Here is a 21797-nt window from a genome sequence, read left to right as displayed (position 1 = left end):
TGAGTCAAAGAATAGGAATGAAGTGCCTCGGTCATCTTTTATGGGGTAGTGGACTGCCCCAACCTCACTGACTTCCGTCAGGGGAACTTCACCATTTCTCGGGGCTGTGTCATCAGGGGCACAGCTGAGGTTGGCAGAGCCTTTACTAGGAACCCAGCTAGAGTCTGGGGCCTCTCTTTGTAGATTCTAGGGTAGCCTTACCATGGAAGGTGAGGTCCAAGAAGAAGATCCAAGATAACAAGCCCTTTTGCAAGCTCATGCAAGTGTTTGCTTGCATCCATCTTCCTGAGCCTGTTGGTCAGAACTAGCCATGCAGCCCGGCCCAGTGTCGTCATGGGAGGGGCCTACATGGGCTGTGGATACACATGGATGTGCTTCTGTGTGTGGCAGGGGTGGCTGCCACAGCTGGTCCATGCAGAAGTTACAACAGTTACTTACATGCGCCGGCCGGAGTGTGCAGGTGTGGGCTCCCGCTTAGTAAGCCGATTTTTACCAGCCACCGTAACATCTGCCAATCAGATTGTGACTTACATTTCTGTAGTGTTCAGTGAGGCCACAGGTCTGTCACATGCTGAGTGACCATTTAGTTTCCTTTCCGTGTGAACGGGTTTTTCTTGTTTTTGACTTACTATCTTTTTTTGTAGATTTTTTTAAAGACCTCTTTGTGTATTAGAGAATTAAACTACTTAACTTTAATTATGACACTTGACTTCTGTCTATCTCTGTCTTTCCATCTACAAAATGGAAAGTAATCTCAAAACGGGTTCTACCACAAGTTGATGTGAGCTCAGAGAGAAGGTGGCAATTGGGATATTTCTCCATTGGCCTCAGCCCTGTGTCTGGTCCACATGTGACAGTGTTGACTTAGAAAACTTCAGTTAGTTTTGCCTCACAAAGAAGTAGCTGTCATAGAATGAAGACAAGTAGGAGCCATGGAGCAACTCAACATTAAAATGTTTAATATACTTGCAGGCCAATGTCTGGACTTTATACAGTGTTCTTCGGCTCTGAGCAGATATCATTTGCATATGCACCCTCATTGGTGGTCTGCTTTTTGATGGGAACATGTCACGGCTCATCCCATCTTCAGCTGCTCTTTCTTATGGTTTTTTGGGTTGTTTTGTTTTTTGTTTTTTTGGGTTTTTTTGATGTACATATATATGTCTCTCTGTATGTATGCTCACATGAATGCAGGTGCCTCCAAAGGCCAGAAGGGGGGCCTCAGATCCCCACAGAGTTACAGGCCGTAGTGAAACACCAGTCGCTGTGGATGCTGGGAACTAAAGTCAGGTCCAGCAAGTGTTCCTAACGACTGAGCCATGTCTCCAGCCCCTTGAGCCATTGTGAATATATATGTCAAGGTTTTCTGGCTTTTCCTTATAGGGGTGGGAACTAATTTAAACATATATTTCATGTCTTATTTACAACTCCTTCATGAGCTGGTATCACCACATTCTAGAGACAGTAATTAACATGAACATTAGTAGCTTCCACAATGCTACATGACAGGCAGCCACAGACTACACCTGACAGCAGAAGCTTGGCCCTCTGCTGAGTCTCACACAGCACCAAGGTGTTAGCCAGGACTGAGCTTCTGGTCCCCTCAGGTTCATTCAAGGCGTTGGCAGGATTTATCCTTAGTCTCTATGGTTATGGGGCCAAAGTGGCCATCATATTGTTGGGTATCCTCCATGCACCCTTCAGATTGGGCCTCTTTCTATGACAAAACCAGTAGGAGCGTCTCAGAGGCTCCATCTTTATCCTTCAGCCCCAGATTTGAAGGGTTGCTTGAATGCTCCCTTTGGGTGAACGCACAGTCAGCTGTAACCATCACTACATCTGTGAATTTCTCTTGCCACAGAACATACTGTTATCACTGAGCCACAGCCCAGACTGTTCCTGGGTCCTGCCCAGGTCAAGATCAGAGGCTCATGCTAAGCAAGCAGCAGGGATGCAGGTGTCTTTGAGGCCATCTCAAGATTCTGTTCCCTTGGGCAGACTTCATACCCTTTCGTTTGGATTGTGGTGTGTCATGCAACATACAGGGACCACAGAAATCACTAGAAGGGATGTGTAGGCCCTTTGACTTTCAGAAAATGCTTAATTCTGTGCTTTTTATTTGAACTGTCACAGTGCCTGGAAGTAGCGAGCCCTTTATGGCACAAGGACAGGTGCCCAACAGCGGCATGCAGGACATGTACAACCAGAGTCCCTCGGGCGCCATGTCCAATTTGGGCATGGGGCAGCGGCAGCAGTTTCCCTATGGAGCCAGTTATGACCGGAGGTGAGTGCTTTTGATGAAGACGAGACAGTGTACCGGAAACTGCCTTCCTGGAATGCACATGTGTGAGCCCTGGTGGCTGAGCCCCCGTGACGGCACAGTGTGTAACCTTTTTTGTGCCACCGATGACCACATAGTGTCCAGTGGCTACTTAGAGTGGGTGGCCTCAGCCGGACATGAAGAAGTTGTCTCAGACACTCAGGGGCTGTTATTCATAAGCAGGTGTCTGCAGCATACCTCAGATTCAGGTGTCCTGACATGCCTGGGACAGGCCACTCTTCCCTCAGAACTCAGGAGCCACAGCACACGGCACCACCACCACCCCCCCCCCAAGCACCAGCATCCCTCTGAGGCAGCTGTCATTACCACAGTGAGACAGCCTAGATGTGGTACCTGTGAACACTGCCAGCTTCCCGGGCTTTTCAGTACCAGGCCCTCCTCCCCATACTTCCTTGTGGATATCTAGGATATCACACTTGGCTCTCGGGCTTTCTCAGTTCTGGACCAAGGGTGTATTTTGCTCTTAAGAGACATCTCTGAGAAACCCCACCATTCAGGGACACAAGAGCCTCTCCAGGGAAGCCATTTTGACATCCACATGGCAGGTCAGGCCACAGGATCACTCTTAGACTGACTGTACTTAGGAGGACAGTGAGATGTCATGGGAAGGCCATCAGAAGCCTCAGCGTTCAGTGGTGGCAGCGATGGGCTTCCTTCATGAAGAGATCCCTCTCCTGTGCCCCTGGCTGACACCAAAGGCCACTCTTGTATGGTGTATTCTCTGCTTCCCTCATGAGAGATGCTTCAAGCAGGCTTTCAGTATGTGGTTTGTACTTGTGGTTTATGAGGAAAAAGCACGAAGCACTCAAGAGGAAAGGGCCTTGTCTGTCTGTGGCTGTGGTGTGCTGGTGAAGGACAGAACTGATTTGAGTCCCTCCCTCCATGATCCTGGTATGGTTGGTGTCTTCGCAGGGTGATAGACCACACGTAGGCTCTCACCAGCACACTGCTAGAGCCAAAGGAGGGGTGATGAGTGGAGAGGACTTATACCAAGGAGTGGGTGTGAGAATCACCGGAAAGGTGTCTCCGGGCTCTTCTGGGAGCCTGGCTCTTAAGTGCAGAGCCACTGGTAACCAGGTGGCAGGTCTTCTCGGTGTTCTGCAGTTTGATTTTTCCTCATGCTCTGCCCACGTGTGATGGATGTCTATTGGTACCCTCTGCTCAGTGAGCTGTCACCGGTGCCTAGTGCATGGAATGAGGCTTACATTTAGCCATTGTGGATCCCTAGTGCATGGGATAAGAGTTTGGTTGGGTTTGGTTTTAGGACCCGGTAAGAGCTACTGATTTTTTTTTCCCCAATGAGATTAGACAGATGTACAAGGACAGACTCCAGTAAGCTTTCCCTCCTATTTCCTCCCAGTGCCTGGCTTTGACTAGGCCACATCAGAGCCTTTCACCTCGTTGGCAATCTGAAAAATGTTACCTGCCCATCTTAAGTTTTATTCTTGTTGATTATAGTTCTCTCTAAAATTCCTTCTAGAGTCTTCCCCTGGCTATTTGCATGTGATACTCTAATTTTTTCTTATTTTCATTTCTTGATCAGTTTAATAATACGTCCAATCCAGTTACTCTCCCCTCCTACAAGATCCAGTATTTCTAAATTAAACCAGTTTATTGTCAAAACTCCAGATCTGTTCCCCTTGAAGATGTTAATTTTATGGCATTTACAATTTCTAAATGTGAGAGCAGTTGAAAGTGAATGCTGTTTATTTCTGTGCAGCGATTTGATAGGAGTTTGTTGTAGTCGTCGTTAGAGTCCTTTTCCATACCCTTTGTAACTAGGAACTTAGAATTTTGACCACTCCTCTGCTGGGGTTAGCATCTGAACATTCACTTCCTAACTCTAGCCTTAAAGTCCAAAACATGTCTGTCCTCAGTGAGGGAGTAGAGGATAGAAGCATCTCCATGCTCTGATGCTTCTAGAAGTGCTGCTGCTGCTGAACCTCGGTTTCTTCTTGCTTCTTGCTCCCATGACAACACCATGCAGCACTTCAGGGATGGGTGGAGCTTCCGCCTCAAAGGAAGAGGCCACAGCCAGGACAAGTACACACAAGGCCTGCCCGTCCAACCGGCATTCCTCTGACACGATTAGCAACTCCTGAGCTGGGAGTTTGGCTCCGCTCCGAGATGGGTGTTACCGTCCCTGCGAGAGGCCGGGACTCAGCTGTGTCCTCCTGTGCTGTTGAAAGTGGTGTGTGGAGAGAAGGCAGGGCCATCGGGTAGAGTTTCTAGAAATGGGCTGTTCGTGTCTGTTTGCCTCAAGTCCCGTGTAAACTAAGTTTTCTTTGAATACCTTGCTCTAGGCATGAGGCTTATGGGCAGCAGTATCCAGGCCAAGGTCCTCCCACAGGACAGCCACCGTATGGAGGACACCAGCCTGGCCTGTACCCACAGCAGCCGGTGAGTTGGCCAATGGGTGTGGGTCTGTTTTCCCTTTGTCTGTCTTATGAAGATTTGGGGAGGGCTAACTGAAGTCATACACTTTACTGAGTAGTCAGGGTGGGTTAACTAGAAAGTACTCCTGGGATTTTGAACTCAGAAAATTGAAAACAGCCCTTGACATGTAGTATTCTGGAATACATATAGCGTGCTGGACACATCTGTGGTCACCCCCATGCCCACAGGTTCCAGATCCATGAACTGAGCCAACCACAGGTCCAAAGACAAGTGCACAGAGCATACGCATACATTTCCTCCATCATCATTCTCTAAATAAGTAGGGCACAGCTGTGTGTGTGTGTGTGTGTGTGTGTGTGTGTGTGTGTGTGTGTGTGTAGCATTCACTTGCATTGTATTATGAATCTGAGTACTCTAGAAATAACCAAAATGACAAAGAGTGTGTGTAGATGGTATTGAGAACTTGAGCAGTTTTTCTCCAAGGGACTTGAATGTCCATGGATGTGACCTGCAGGGGTCCTGGAACTAGTCTCTGTAGATACCCAGGGGCAACTGTATGCTATTTAGTGAATCCACTGTAGGACAGAAATGTACCATACTTACAAGAGAAGAAACTCAGACTGTTGTAGACCAAGACGGAAAGCTGGCTCTTTTAAAATGAGATATTGGCACCTCGTATTTTCGTGGGTACTACTCCAGTGACTGCATTGCCCACTGCCCCCCAAAGTGTACTCACTCAATTTTTTCTCTTTAAAATAACAAGTAATGACATATTTTGTGTAATAAGATAGTTCATGCTGGCTCCCAGCTGAGTCATGCAGAAGTCACAGTGACCCTGAGGATGGAACTCCTGACGTGGCCTCAGCCACTTGGATCCAGTTGTTGCTGAGCTACCTTTTTGACCTGGGATCTCTGGGGAAAAAAAAAAAAGAAAGAAAGAAAAAAAAAGAAAAAAAGAAATATGTATATGAATTGTCTTTTTAGAATTTTTCAATGTTTTTTTGAAATACTTACTTTTGGAGCATACCTACAATTGTTGAAGTAAAGTGAAATAGTATAGTTTACCCCTCAGCATCTGCTCCCCATCAGGAAGCCCCGCCCACCAGGTAGGCACTTGGGAAAGAATCTTTGGGGGTTAAGTTTAGTGGAAGGAGTTGTGTGGAGGGATCAGTATGAGTTTCATGGAGAACTGGACCTGGACAAGCCGGGCATCTGGGCAGGAGCCAGGATATGGATAACAAGTGTGGTGGCCCAGCCTGAGGAACTCTGCTGGCATAGAGACATTGGTATCTATTGAGGCCTAAGGGGTCCCTTTAGTCCAGAACCTCCCAGGGTAGTCCTGGGATCTCCAACATGCTCCTATAAGGCAGAGCACCTTGCCTCTGGGGTACTCTCAGTTCCATCTGTCCATGCTGTGCTGTCCCTGTATTGCAGCCCAAAGAAAGGGGTCCTTGTCTTTCTCACAGAAAGTTTCATATGGAAGCAGACTTGGGAAGCCCTCCTCAGAGTGTGTAGCAATACTGAAATCCAAGCCTAAATTGTTAGTGGTTGTCAGTCTGTAGGAGCGTCCCATATTCATTTTGAAATGAACATTCTACCCAGTAATAACTATTTTGCATAATTTGAGTGTGTATGATTATACCTCTAAGAGTACATCAGTATGATTTGTCTGTATATGAATTTCAGAATTACAAACGCCATATGGATGGCATGTACGGGCCTCCAGCCAAGCGCCATGAAGGGGATATGTACAATATGCAGTATGGCAGCCAGCAGCAGGAAGTGTACAACCAGTATGGAAGCTCTTACTCTGGCCCAGACAGGAGGCCCATCCAGGGCCAGTATCCCTACCCCTACAACAGAGAGAGGATGCAGGGCCCAGGCCAGATGCAGCCACATGGAATCCCACCTCAGATGATGGGTGGCCCCATGCAGTCATCCTCCAGCGAGGGGCCTCAGCAGAATATGTGGGCAACACGCAACGATATGCCTTATCCCTACCAGAACAGGCAAGGCCCAGGCGGCCCTGCACAGGCGCCGCCTTACCCAGGCATGAACCGTACAGATGATATGATGGTACCGGATCAGAGGATCAACCATGAGAGCCAGTGGCCTTCTCACGTCAGCCAACGCCAGCCTTACATGTCGTCTTCGGCCTCCATGCAGCCCATCACGCGCCCACCTCAGTCATCCTACCAGACACCACCGTCACTGCCAAACCACATCTCCAGGGCGCCCAGCCCTGCCTCCTTCCAGCGCTCCCTGGAGAGTCGCATGTCTCCAAGCAAGTCTCCCTTCCTGCCCGCCATGAAGATGCAGAAGGTCATGCCCACAGTCCCCACATCCCAGGTCACCGGGCCACCCCCTCAGCCACCGCCAATCAGAAGGGAGATTACGTTCCCTCCTGGCTCTGTGGAAGCGTCCCAGCCTGTCCTGAAACAAAGGCGAAAGATCACCTCAAAAGACATTGGTAAGAGTTTGGAAGGGGTATTCTGAAAGTGGGTTGCTTTGCGCAATCTAGAACTTTAATTTAGATGTAATTTCCATCCATTCAGTTGGGTGAGATTCTTAATAATACAAATTATCAGGATATTTACATATGGAAGTGTTGATTAGAAGCCACTCATCTGAATAAGAAACAGGCCAGAGAAGAGCCTGCATGGAAATGATGATACTTGTAGGTGCAGAGTTTGCTTGTGTGAGAGACTGGAGCACTGGGGAACAGACCCACAAATGCTATGCATTGGCTTCAGATTTAACCTTAACCAAGCCTCTTAAGAGACCCACTGTGAGGCTGAGGAATTGAAGGCAAGCCGCTCTGACAATGTAGGATGAGTTTCCATGGGGACAGGTAGAAACCAGGCTATGCTATATAGATGGATGGATATGATATGTGGAATGTTCTCTGCTGTGATGTATGGAACTGCCGTAATCCACACCACACTGGCAGATACAGGCCAAGGAGGTAACCTCAGCTGAATACTAATGCTGCTCGCCCGTCCTCTGTGAGATGATGGGAATACTAATTAGCGGTCTGGAGTGTCTGGGAGTAAACACAGCCTTTTCTGCCTTTATTTCAAAGTTCATTTAACCCAGCAAGGGAAGTAATAGCTCATGGTTGTGTAAGAAAAACATCTTTTTCAAAGATTTTGGAATCACTTGGCTTAAAATCATTTGCAGTGATTAGAAAATTAAAGATATTTAATTAATGATAGTAAAGATGCTTTCAATTGTTGGACATTAAGCAGGTACAAAGTAAGAAAAAATAAGGTATCTTTTTATATGGGAGCTGTAGGGGAGATGCTGGAGTACAAATACTGAGCCCAATTTTATAGAGAAGTTAAATTAAATAGATATTTATGTTTTGTGTGTATTGTATGTTTAAATACATACATATACCTACTTTTTTAAAGTTGTATTTATTTTTATGTGATATTTTGCCTGCGTGTTTATCTGCACTACATGCATGCATTGCCCAAGGAAGCCAGAAAAGGGCATTAAATCCCCAAAAATTGGCATTCCAGATGGTTGTGAGCTGCTATCTGGGTGCCGGACCCCAACCCTGGTCCTCTCCAAGAACAATAAGTGCGCTTCACTGCTGAGCCATCTCTCCAGCCCTGGTTTTGGTTGTTTTGTTTTGTTTTGTTTTTTACCTCTGAGTTCAGTTTCTATCAGTGCTTACCTTCGACCTAGGGAAATTTATGCTCCTTATTTTCAAAAGTTCGACTCCTTGTATGACAAAAGTCTTATTTTCCTCTTTAAAAGCTTGTAAAACAGAATCACACTAAGGATGTCTTTGGTGGACACACCTACATACACCCCGCCCCCCGACTCACACACATGTAGCTGTGGCGACTGGGGTAGATCAGGTTCCCTCTCCACCTTGGGGTCACATCCCAGGCCCCTACAGGCCTCTTGAAGAGCTCCCACTGCAAACTCAGGACATGGGGAGCCCCTGTGTGGCCCCCTCCTCAGCACACCTGACAGCTGTCATTCACCCGTCCCTTCTGTGGCAGGCGTAGGAAGAACAGAAAGTGCAGCCTTCAGTCTCCCTCCCCTCAGCTCAGCGCACCCTGAAAACTAAGCAAATGCCTGTGTGCGGCCACAGCATGTTCTGAAGGAGGGGAGTAGAAGGGGAGAAGACAGCTCTGGAAAACCAAGGCCTTTGTCTAAGGTTACACTGTTGAGGGTTCATTTTCTTCTAATGCCACAAACTTGCCAGTCTTCCCAAGATGCCACTTTGGGTCCTTTTGAGTGAAGGAGGTGACAGAAGGCCGCTGCGCTGGGGTGGCTCGAACATGCAAACCTGGTGTGCCCTTTCAGACTCTTTTTTTTCCGGAGCTGAGGACCAAACTCAGGGCCTTGTGCTTGCTAGGCAAGCGCTCTACCACTGAGCTAAATCCCCAACCCCCCTTTCAGACTCTTCTCACGTGGCAAAAGAAACATGCAAGATGATGAGGACCATGCATGCTGGCAGGGCTCAACACTCAGGGCTCCTGTTTAACACCCAAAGCAAAAAGCATCCTGAAGAACAAAGTATCCTAAGAGTTATCATCTCCAGCTAAAGTCAGATGGTCGTGCATGGCTGACTCTTCGAGTTTTGTTTACATCTGTACTGCCGCCAACACTCTCCTTCTTCCTCGGGGGCAAATGTTCCTAACATCCTCTTCTCCTTTCTAGTTACTCCCGAGGCGTGGCGTGTGATGATGTCCCTTAAGTCGGGTCTGCTGGCTGAGAGCACGTGGGCCTTGGACACCATCAACATCCTCCTCTATGACGACAGCACGGTCGCTACCTTCAACCTTTCCCAGGTGAGGCAGCCGCAGTGCAGCTGGCAGCTCGTGAGACTGTTTGGAAATTACGTCACGCCCAGTGCTCGTGCTGGAGCCTGAGGTGATGAGCAGTGACCACCCAAGACTTGGAATCACGATAGTTATTAGGAAGCAGCACTAATCAATGTATAGTTTCCTGAGTACTTAGTCTGGTATTCATTTCCATCTTTGAGGTGTATGTGTATACATATGATATGCATATATACATTCCCATATTTCTCATAGAAAAAAGTAGCCCCATGTGGTGTGTGTGTGTGTGTGTGTGTGTGTGTGTGTGTGTGTGTGTGTGTGTGTGTTGTGGAAGATAGTAGCAAAGAAATTGTTGCTTGGAATGAACAGGCCAGTAGGAATAATCAAAACATAAAATGAAGTTGTCATTGATGTCAATTACAGAACGTACTCTTTAGGGCAACATAATACCTTTCTCATTTGTTTCATTGTTTTTTAGTCATTTGTTTGAGGCGGGGTCTCATGTGGCCTGGCCTGGGACCCACTATGTGATCTTGAAGTGACTCCTTCTTCCGTGTGTTAAGGTTGTGTGTGTATGTGTCCCACGCGCTCCAGGCGGGTTGTGTGTGTATGTGCACCACGCACCCCAGGCTGTGGTCTTCTTTTTTTTTTTCCCAGTAGAAAATAGGTAACTTACGTGAGAGAATGGCGCTCAATGACTCATGTCCCCACCGTAGGACTAAAATGACCAGGGACTCCTGGCCACGCCTGCCTCCAGGTCAGCCTCCCCACTTCTGCCTTTCTTGGCTGTTTTGAAGCAGTTGTTTGAAATCCTGCTGCTTCCCCGCTCTGGAGTTGGCTGGAAAGTAGCTTCTGGGAGTATGACTGACAGACAGCAAGAAGCCTGAGAAAGATGCCAGTCACTGGGGCTGTGGGCTTTAAAGAGGTGTAGAGGGCGAAAAGGAGAGGCTTATTCTCTGTGTGGTGTGAGCAGCTCAGCCTCCTGAAGAAGCGGGGCTGTCCGTTCCCTTCCTGCTAGTGAATAAGACCGGAACTCTCCACCACACTCTTTCTTTCACTGTGGCTTCCATGTAGCCCAAGAGACAATTCTAAGTTGGAGGAATAAATTAATATGTCATAAATATTGCATGATCTGGTGGTGATGTTTTGTTTTTAAGATAGTGTGTCCAGCCTTTCCTAGAACCTTCTTCATCCTCGTGGCAGGTGAACTCTTGCTGGTCGTGCATTTTTATACCTAGAAGTGCTTGATTAACTTGCCTTTTTCCCAGGGAAAAGGTAAACTTGTGAAAGGGAGGGAACCACCCAGACTTCACGTCAGGGAATACCTTCGGGATCACGAAAGTGACTGCATGGTACAGCTTATGTCCCCACACCCCGACAGGTGTCCCAAGCCCCTTCCAAGAGCAGAGAGTAGATGTGAAAGGGTGGCTGGTTTCCATAGCGTCGGTCACACAGGATCCTCATTGCACACGGCCGTTTGCAGCCTGAAGATGACAGGCTGTGAGCTGGGGCGATCAGGGCAGTAGGAGCGCTCAGCTTTCTGCAGACAGCGCCTCCGCTAGTGGCTCTCGTCTTTCACTTAGCGTCGTGAATAACTGAGATTTCAATTGCATCTTATGGAGTAGTCTCACTCATCTATCAGGGACTAAATTGGTTTGTTGATAATTTTCAGTGTTTATAAGCTAGTACATTGCTGAAATTATCTCCTCCAAAAGATAGAGAGAGATCATAAATTAGGGCAACCTATGACACCTGAAACAAAAATAACCATAAAATTCCTGAGAATCATAACCATAAAACCCCCAGCAGACGACTCCCAGATAAACAGTCGAAGAGCAAGCAGATTTGCTTTGGGTACAGGAGTCTATAAAACGCTTGCTCCTACTGCTCACAATGCACAATCCCTAAATCATGCAAGCTGTAGAGAGTGGTGGAGCTCCCCATGTTGGGGCCCTGGCTCTGGAAAGCTGGTGCCGGTGCTGGCAGTGACACTTGGCAGAGAACCAGAGACACACTCGTGTATACCTTGTCCATCATCAGGAAGGTAACTCGATGGGTGGTGTGCCCTTCAGGGTCTGACCAGAAGGACATTAAAACAGGATGAGCGTCATTACCCAAAGCTGCCCTAGGCTCAGGCTCCTGCCCCTTCAGTCAGATCTGATGTTCTCACCCTCTACCTATTCTCTCTCTTTCTTCTCCTCTCTAGCTGTCTGGATTCCTGGAACTTTTAGTAGAGTACTTTCGAAAATGCCTAATTGACATTTTCGGAATTCTTATGGAATATGAAGTGGGTGACCCCAGCCAAAAAGCACTTGGTCACCATGTGGGGAAGAAAGATGACAGCCAGTCCTCAGGAGACGATTCTGGGAAAGAAGAGGAAGATGCTGAGTGTCTTGATGAAGAGGAGGATGAGGAGGATGAGGAGGAAGACAGCGAAAAGGTGGAGTCAGAGGGGAAGAGCTCCGCTGCCCCTGCTGCTCCAGATGCAACCCTGGACCCCAAGGAGACACCAAAGCAGGCCAGTAAGTTTGACAAACTGCCCATAAAGATTGTCAAAAAGAGCAACCTGTTTGTGGTGGACCGGTCTGACAAGCTGGGCCGCGTGCAAGAGTTCAACAGCGGACTCCTGCACTGGCAGCTGGGGGGCGGCGACACCACAGAGCACATCCAGACTCACTTCGAGAGCAAGATGGAGATCCCTCCTCGCAGGCGCCCGCCTCCACCTCTGAGCTCCACAGGAAGGAAGAAAGAGCCGGAAGGCAAAGGTGATTCTGAGGAGCAGCCAGAGAAAAGCATCATAGCCACCATCGATGATGTCTTATCTGCCCGGCCAGGGGCCCTGCCTGAAGACGCCAACCCAGGACCCCAAACCGACAGTAGCAAGTTTCCCTTTGGAATCCAGCAGGCCAAAAGCCACCGGAACATCAGGCTCCTGGAGGATGAGCCCAGGAGCCGAGACGAGACACCCCTGTGCACCATCGCACACTGGCAGGACTCACTGGCCAAGCGCTGCATCTGTGTGTCCAACATCGTGCGGAGCTTGTCTTTCGTGCCTGGCAACGACGCAGAGATGTCCAAACACCCAGGCCTGGTGCTGATCCTGGGAAAGCTGATTCTGCTGCATCATGAGCATCCAGAGAGAAAACGGGCACCACAAACCTATGAGAAGGAGGAGGAGGAGGACAAGGGGGTGGCCTGCAGCAAAGATGAGTGGTGGTGGGACTGCCTTGAGGTCTTGCGGGATAACACATTGGTCACGTTGGCCAACATTTCCGGGCAGCTAGACTTGTCTGCATACACGGAGAGCATCTGCTTGCCGATCCTGGACGGCTTGCTGCACTGGATGGTGTGCCCGTCGGCAGAGGCACAGGACCCCTTTCCCACCGTGGGGCCCAACTCAGTCCTGTCACCACAGAGACTTGTGCTGGAGACCCTCTGTAAACTCAGTATCCAGGACAACAACGTGGACCTGATCTTGGCCACACCTCCATTTAGTCGTCAGGAGAAATTTTATGCTACATTAGTTAGGTACGTTGGGGATCGCAAAAACCCAGTCTGTCGAGAAATGTCCATGGCGCTTTTATCGAACCTTGCCCAGGGGGACGCACTGGCAGCAAGGGCAATAGCAGTCCAGAAAGGAAGCATTGGAAACTTGATAAGCTTCCTAGAGGACGGGGTCACGATGGCGCAGTACCAGCAGAGCCAGCATAACCTCATGCACATGCAGCCCCCACCTCTGGAGCCCCCTAGTGTAGACATGATGTGCAGGGCGGCCAAGGCTTTGCTGGCCATGGCCAGAGTGGACGAAAACCGCTCAGAATTCCTTTTGCACGAGGGTCGGTTGCTGGATATCTCGATATCGGCTGTCCTGAACTCTCTGGTGGCATCTGTCATCTGTGACGTACTGTTTCAGATCGGGCAGTCATGACATACGTGAGAAGGCACGCATGTGTGAGTGAGGATAGAGGGTCACGCAGAAACGGCTGTTTTCTGTTCTCGTTCATCCAGCGTAGGAAGAAGGAAAAGTCTTTGCTCCTCTGCCCCATTCACTATTTACCAATTGGGAATTAAATCATTAATTTGAACAGTTATAAAAATTAATATTTGCTGTCTGTGTGTATAAGTACATCCTTTGGGGATTTTCTATTTCTTTTTTTTAACCAAAGTTGCTGTCTAGTGCATTCAAAGGTCACTTCTTTTTTCATGAATTTCCTTTTTAATGTTTTTTTTTTTTCATGTTGTATTGCAGTTTTGGGGAAGCGAATTGACTTTAAAAAAAGTTTTGACAAAAGATGCTAAGATAGGAAAATTTCACCACACTGAGGCAAAAAGGTGAAAGGAAAATAGATCCTTGAATTGATTTCCTGTGAATTTTATTCTTCACAGAATGGAAAAAAACAAAACAAAACAAAACAAAACTGCATCCCATCACCCAAAGCTCTGTGCAATGGAAACTTCTAGAAACATAGGTATAGGGGCTGGAGGAGGTATGGCAGTCAGTCAGAACGATGAGTGATGCTGGTTTCTCCACAAGGATGTGGTTGTATTAGGCTACGAGCAAAAAACAGTGCTTTCGGTTGGGGGTGAAAACGCACTCCTAACAGCCATCCACAGGACCACTGCCTCAACACGACCGCCATGTCTGCTGTGGTTCAGCCTCCACGTGACAGTTCTTCACAATTCCTTCCATCATTTTTTAAATATTTTTTTTACTGCCTTTGGGCTGTGATGTATATAGAAGTTGTACATTAAACATACCCTCATTTTTTTCTTTTCTTCTTCTTTTTTTTTTTTTTAGTACAAAGTTTTTAGTTTCTTTTTCATGATGTGGTAACTACGAAGTGATGGTAGATTTAAATAATTTTTTATTTTTATTTTATATATTTTTTCATTAGGACCATATCTCCAAAAAAAAAGAAACAAAAAATATAAAAAACAAAAATAAAAAAAAAGAGGGTAATGTACAAGTTTCTGTATGTATAAAGTCATGCTCTGTTGGGAGAGCGGCTGGTCCCAATTTGCTTCATGAATCAAGGTGTGGAAATGGTTGCATATGGATTGATTTAGAAAATGGATACCAGTACAGACAAAAAAAAAAACAAAAAAAAAGAAAAAAGAAAACACAACTAAAAGGAAGAAACACAGCTTCAAAGATTTTTCTGTGACAAGAATCCACATTTGTATTTCAAGATAATGTAGTTTAAGAAAAGAAAAAAAATGAAAAAAACTTGATGTAAATTCCTCCTTTTCCTCTGGCTTAATGAATATCATTTATTCAGTATAAAATCTTTCTATGTCCCACATGTTAAGAATAAATGTACATTAAATCTTGTTAAGCACTGTGATGGGTGTTCTTGAATACTGTTCTAGTTTGACTGACGTGGTTGCCTAGTAACCAAGTTATTTACAGGAAATAGGGGAAGTGTAATGGCCTCCTCCCAGTAATGAAGCCTGAAGGCCAGAAGGGACTTTCGGGATACCTCCTTGAGAGTGGGGAGCAATGGTTTGATTTCTCAGATTGTTTAGCAAATTAGGCCTTCTCTGAAGCAGTTAACAATGGTAACCTTGAGGTGTGCTGATTTCCCTTATGCATGGGTGGTGGCTGCCCACCCCCTGAAGTGGGCCCTCCAAGCTCACTGGCCTGAAATCATAACCTTCTGCCTTTCACTGCGTCTCTGTTTTAATCCTGGTTCACACTCGTCCTTCGTGTGCCTCCAAGTTACTCTGCATTTAGTTTACTCCGGCGTGTATAATATTTATATTGTGCAATGTTAAAAAGAACATGTTATATTGTATGTGGTGTACATAGTGGCAAGTGATGATTCTATTTCAGGGCATACTCATCTTCCTGCCTGCCTGGTGCACACTCGCTTTCTAATACTCAGCTCTGATTGAAAGTTTTTCTTCCTGGGTCATTGACTGTTATTGTGAAACATTCAGTCTCTCTGAAACTGCTGCATAATCATGCTGCTGCTGTTCCTTCTTACTCTACCTCTCCGCCCTCTTCACTCTACACTTCCTGCCCCTCCCACACCTGTTACTGTGGTTCACCTCGCTCACACTAACCTCTGGAAGAGCTCGACAGGAACATTCAATCATAACCAGGGTGAGACGTGACTCTCTGGTGTCACGAGAAAGAAATTATTTTTTCCTGCAAGCAGTCCCATCATCTAGCATCCCTCACATCACTTCAGCAAACAGATCTATGTTGAATTAAAACCCCATTTATAGTTCTGCTAGATCTTAATACATCTGCTTGCAAAGAACAGATTTTAGTGTTCCCTGATGAAAATACGGAGATGTGTAAGAGAGAATTCAATAGCATCCTAATCTCTTGCAGACTCTGAATAAAGGGTACAGACAGACTTCACAGGTATCTAACACCCCAGTCTCCTCGTCAGAAGAGCAGTCTCTTTGAAAGTCATGTTGCTCTAGCGTAGCCCGTTCCAGAACAGACTGCTGGTGTGTGCTGACACCAAGCCCCGTGTCTAGGCGCTTCTGGGAAGCCTTGCATCTCCCTTTGACTCTCACCCAAAACCGACTTCTGGAAGCCCACACAGGATTCTCACCCTGACGGACGTTATCTTGCCTGTACCAAGTTGCTGCTCTGTCCTAAAAAGTAGTTGTTTTCTTTTCCAGGGCTTCTCAGAAATTTACAGGATGCCCATACTCTAAATGTGTACCAAAAAAGAGAGAAATAAAGGTGCAAGAAAGTTTAGTATTTTGGATGGTGCTATAAAGTTAAATCTGTTGGTATGTGAGTGGTTTTTTTATATATATTACATAAGAGATATTATTGGGTGACATTAGCTAACAAATAGCTATTTGGGAGTTTGATTAACTTGGATGTCCAGTCAGCTTTTGCTTGACTGGTCAAAGACTAGTTACAGTGTTTTCCTAGTTAAAACAAAATTGTTCTTGACAGGGGCCATGAGTGGTCTTATATAATGTACATTCTTAGCCACCCCTTCTGAGGGCTGACAGTCTTCCCTCCCAGACCCATCCACCTCAAACTGTGTGCCAGTCCCCTGTGTGTTCAACCTAGAAGGATGTGAGAAATGAGACAAACAACCCCTTCTTGCTGGGTTGTGGTCACTTGTTTAGAGAGTCCAGCACAGTGACCAGAACTACCACCCCATGCAACCAAGAGAAGTGAACGTCATGTTCAAGACAGCTTCATAAAACTCAATTAAATATTTCTGATAGCAGTATGTAATCTGCTAAGACAGTACCTTATTCATTAACTCAGCAGGAGGTGTTAAGTGTGTACTCCATGCCCAGGCTCCAAGGGGGCAAAATGGTCCTGCTTTGGTTACAGTCAGATAAGTCAACTAGTCCTCAATACCTAGAATTAAGTGAGGCCATGGCAGTTAAAGACTCCCGGTATGGTGTGTAGACTCAACCTACAGACAGTCTGGGGCCCCTGTCCACCAAGTAACTTGCTGAAGTATGCCTTGCTCCCTCTTGGGCTTTTCAATGGGATGTAGGAAAATAAAGGATAGTTACCTGGTTCCCAGGGGCACCCAAACCAGGTAACCAAGTTGGGACTACAGAACCCACCAAAGCCACACAACGGCTGATTAAAGCCCATGTTGCTCTTAAGCCCATGCTACCGCCAACCTCCACTTCCTGCCCCACCCTCCCAAAGGCCTCTGACGTCCCCGAGTTCTGAATTGACTTGCTTTGGGGTTTAAAATGTGAACGTTACAGGGAAGTTGGGAGGTGGTAGGAGATCACCAAATTGTCAAAAGTAGGGAACTCACTTGTCTTCCCAAATCTGACCTCAGGGGCATGGGGTTCCACCCTGTCTTTTTTCCAGACTATGATCTAGAACCAGAAGGCCTCAGAAAGGAACAGCTTGTTTGCCCTCCTGGAAGTGTGAGTTTGATCCTCACTGAACCTGTTTATCTTGAGCATTTCCTTCCTTTGTGAGCCTGGGATACCACCACCACCACCACCACCCACCACCTTTTTCCCCCCTTTAAACATGGTTTAGGGCATTAAGAAATGCACTGTATTCTTTAGGCAAGCCTAGATGCCCTCGTTAGCGGAAAGAACATTGACCCATCTCCAGTTCTGCAGCCCGAGGGACTTACATCCTTTACCCTCAGCTTTGCCTACCCTGTACAATTGCTAAGGATTCTGTCAGATGTTCTCTTTAAGGCCTTGGAGGAGTTGCCAGGGGGTTATTAATCCTTGGTGTACGTATGTACCTACACACTCCGCATTCCCTTCGCCTGGTGCCCTCAACACACATTCTGCAGTTTTAAAATAAGGTCTTAGAGACTTGTGGTTTCTACAACCCATCACAGCCGGTGACTTTTTATAGTTGTGGCTTTTCTAGGGAAAGCCATAACGGAGTGGCCTGTTTGCTTGCCTGGGTTTTTGTCAGAGGTGGTCCCCGTAACCTCTCTGTTGAATAGCATTTGGGATGGAGGGTCCCACCTCTCTTCCAGGCCTGGGGGAGTCAGTCTGTGGAATAAACCATACCATACAGTCCCACTGCCCCACCTTGCTTTTAATTTTAAGGTTAAGTGTGCCGGGTAACTGGTCACAATATTTGGCTTGGTGTCCCTGCCATGAGCCATAGACAGCAGTGTTCTAAGGACACCATACCCCTTCCTGCTTGGCCAAATGGTGCTGGGTCTCTGCACTGGAGGGCGTTTCTGGGCATGCTTTGATTCTATGTTCATGGAAAGCATGGATGGGAAAATGATACTTGAGCATTTCTCTTCTGCTTGAATTTGGCATTCAGCTGGCCCGAGCACCATGTATTCTACTGACTAGATTTTCCCAGAGTCGAGGCCCTGAATGTGGACACTGGCCCCTAGAAGACATCCATCAAATGACCAGCCCGTTCAGGCAAGGACTGCGGTTTCTATCAGTACTTTCTGGTAAGTGATGACATTTAGTTGATTTGAACACCTGAAGGGGTTGCATAACCCTTAGCTATTCCCATGAGCCTTAGGATGCCACATATCCCATCTACCCTTCAAAAGACCAAAGGCCAGCACCCCACAAACCCAAAGCTAGGCCCAGGCGGAGACCTAGAATGTCCGTGTGCCTAAGAAGTTGAGTCAACTTCACAAGCTTCAGAGGTGACTTTTAAGCATTGAGAACAGAAGCCATGGTGCCCTTGGGTCAGAGGGGAGGGGATCTCATTACTGCACCAGAGGAGAGACAAGGTCACGTGCTCATGGGCTTTTCTTTGCAGCGCCGAGGCGGGAACCCAGGCTGTGCGTGCCTGGCTACCGCTGTCTGTTAGAATAGCATTAAACTTAAGCCCAGATGAGGAAGGTGTGTCTGCACACTTGCTGGGTCCTCCCCAGGGTCTCCCTCTTGCATTCCTCTGCATAGTCCTGGAGGAACTTTAAGGGTGTGTTTAACACGGAGAAGGAACCAGTGGATGGAGCCTTCTGACCTGTGTCACCTATGAGCGACACTGGGGGAGTCTGCTAAACACAGGGAGTCTGTTGGGGACCAAGGCTCCCAGTCATGCCAGACATGTTAATTTCCCACGTGAACCTTTACAGATCCCTTATCGATCGGTATTTAAATTTCTTCAAAAATTACTTTGGGCCTATGGGCTGCCAGAGACAATACATTGAGAAACTAGACTCTTGCGTGAATCTGACCCTAAGTGCTTTTTTTGAAGGTTGAAATACAGGGCTGTTCATGCCGGTGGTGGGCCGATTCCATGAGCAGTGGCTTGACCTTCAGCACTGGGTCACTGAGGTCGCCAAAGCTCCTACATGGACACTCCTAGCACACCTGCCTGATAAAGTGAGCGCCAGCCTCCCTGTTGGATGGTGCTTAGAGCTCTGATTTCGAGATTGTTCTCTTTCCTGTTTACCTTTTCAGTCCTTTACTGTGCCTTAAAAGATGATAACCGAGAGACCAGTGACCTCCAGGGCAGGTTTGGGAGATGGCAGCAACCACTTCAGTTTGGTACAGGACTTCAATAATGCTGGTCCTTCACAGGAGGGTGCGTTTTACATGTCCAGTGTAGATATATTGAACAGGATTTTTAAAAGCACAATGCTTATGTTGTTAGTTCTGCATTTTTTTGTTTTGTTTTGTTTTGTCTTCACCAAATGGTATGAGCATATGGGCAGCGCTTCCTGGGCAGTATGGTCTGAAGGGAACAGGCTCCTGGTGGCATAGAGCCATGGGGATTTGTCAAGATGAGCTTCAGTTCTGAAGAGTTTGCAGTGAAGGCCTCCTTCAGCCAACTGTCTACATGCCGTCCCCTCTGCTCACGTTTAATGTCCGATGGCTGATGTGGTAGCGGGATATTGGAATGGATCTAGGGGGGAAAGTAGGTTTGGTTAATTAGTGGACATTTGGATTGGCAAGCCTGTTTTCAAAAGTTAGACTTGATAGATTCGTTTGGGGGCTCAGAGTACTGAGCAGTCAAATCCTGACAGAAGCAAACATCTCCCGCCCACCCAGAGAACCTGTCTTTAGTAGTTGTTACTTAATAGTCTAACATGTGCGTGCCTGGCAGCTGTTTCTGTGCTCAGGCACGTGTGTGGAGAATTGAGGTAACGCTGTGGAGAGCGTTCTCTTTACCTCTTGCCTAGTTTGCCACATGGAGCCAGAAGCAAGGATTGTGTTGTTTGTAGCTTCCTATCAGCAGTCAGACTTTCTAGGGCCCCGCCTGGGGGATTCCCCAGTGCTCCTGGCCAGTGTCCCAACTCTTGTCACATCTATCCACCCGAGTCCTCCTGGCCTCCAGGAAGAGCTCTGACCCACCACTGGAGGGCTCACTGGTGAACAAGGACTTGGGAGTGTCCCAGGCCAGGCTTCTTAGGATCCTTCCCTGATCTAATCCAGCTGAGATCCTTGGTGCCATCCCCCACAGCAAAACAGTGGCCTGGGCCTGAGCCAAGGATAGACACCACCATGTTTTTTCCTTAAGAAAACAAACATTGACCATCATGTGTGTCCTACGGGGAGCTATGGAGGAGTGAGCAGGTGTGAGCCGTTCTGCCTAGCAGTGTGGCACACTGGCTTAGCTTGCAATAGCATGATGCAGACAAGGAACCCAGCCCCGCTTGGAGGGTCAAGCTAGGAAAGTCTTCTTCCTAAGCAGGGAGCTAGGGATGGCCCTGGGCATCCTGATGGCTAACAGAGACCCATCGAGTTCATCTGCAGGCTTGAGGCAATCTGGAGGAGCAGTGAGTCGGCACAGGGTCATGTCCCCTTGTTCCCTCTGGCACTGGGAGATGCTGGGAGTGCTAGTGCTGGAAACACAGCCAAGTCCACAGCCAGGAAGGTGCAGCTGGAAGAAATGGGACTTAGCGACCATCGAGGGGCTGGCAGGGCTCAATCTAGGGTTCCGAGGGCTGAGACAAAATAGCCCCGGAGGTGTTAGAAAGCAGAAGGGGGCGCGAAGGCGGCAAAACAAGAAGAGATGAGGATGGGCCATGGTCTGGGAGCATGGCTGCTTCTAAGAGACCAGCACACCAGGGACCTGCTTGTCCACAAGACCTTTCAGGAGAGGCACCTGCACTCCAGCCCCACGTGGCACCTCCTCATCCATAAGCCCCTGCATTTGTCTTGTTTCTAGCCTGAGGAGTAGCAACAGGAAGGACACCCTGGAACTGGGGTGTACACAGCCCCAGGAGGCTCGTCCATGGGTGCTGGATATAGGGGTTAGACTCAGTGCCTCAGAACTGGCGCCATCTGTGTGGATGGTTACCATAGGTCACCTCAGGGCCAGCATAGTATGTGCAGAGATCTGAGGGCTGGGCTCTGGTTAAGAACAAGAACATGAAAGGGTAGAAGGCGTGGAAATGGATGACAGCCCGGGAGAACAGGGTGGAGCCCAGGATAGACAGTCCTCATCAGGGCCTCGGACACAACCCTGCTGACACATGGCCACTGTCCTTTCAACTTGGCGACTAGGAGCCATTTGGGAGAGCTGTTCCTGCTGTAGGGAGGGAAGTTCTACAGCTCATTTCAGTGGCTTCTCCTCGAGCTTTTCCTTCAAGGAGCTCTGAGGTCTGCTATCCCTCTGGGACTCCCAGTGCATTCAGGGAGGAGTGGTCCCGTGACCCTGTGTGGTCAGCAACCCCACTTCTCATGCAAACCTTCTGTTTGGTCTTCAGGAGTGGTGGACTCAACGCCATGGCCTTCAATGCCCGCCATGGTACTTAGTCCTACAAGATGTTCTCTGAGGGTGTACCTCTGTGTTGAGGGCTGGGTCATTCTCTGCCCTCAGTCCCAAGACTGAGGAAGGTGACTTCAAGTTG

General features: G+C 47.8%; 1 protein-coding gene across 5 annotated transcripts in view; it reads left to right on the top strand.

The window, feature by feature from the left end:
• Nucleotides 1-14885, top strand: part of Arid1b (AT-rich interaction domain 1B) — a 380162-nt gene extending 365277 nt beyond the window's left edge. For all 5 annotated transcript variants that reach the window (XM_052750910.1, XM_052750907.1, XM_052750906.1 and 2 more), the window contains 5 exons: nt 2134-2284; nt 4645-4741; nt 6425-7208; nt 9419-9549; nt 11747-14885. In XM_052750910.1, coding sequence (XP_052606870.1) covers nt 2134-2284; nt 4645-4741; nt 6425-7208; nt 9419-9549; nt 11747-13468 — 2885 coding nt within the window. In that variant the 3' untranslated portion in view covers nt 13469-14885. The remainder of the gene's footprint in view (nt 1-2133; nt 2285-4644; nt 4742-6424; nt 7209-9418; nt 9550-11746) is intronic.
• Nucleotides 14886-21797: the final 6912 nt, after the last annotated feature.

Source organism: Peromyscus californicus, unplaced genomic scaffold, assembly GCF_007827085.1.
Source record: "Peromyscus californicus insignis strain IS unplaced genomic scaffold, ASM782708v3 Scaffold_22__1_contigs__length_63687245, whole genome shotgun sequence".
Classification (NCBI taxonomy): Eukaryota; Metazoa; Chordata; class Mammalia; order Rodentia; family Cricetidae; genus Peromyscus; species Peromyscus californicus.
Note: the sequence above shows the minus strand (reverse complement) of the source record. Positions and strands in the feature narration are given on the sequence as shown.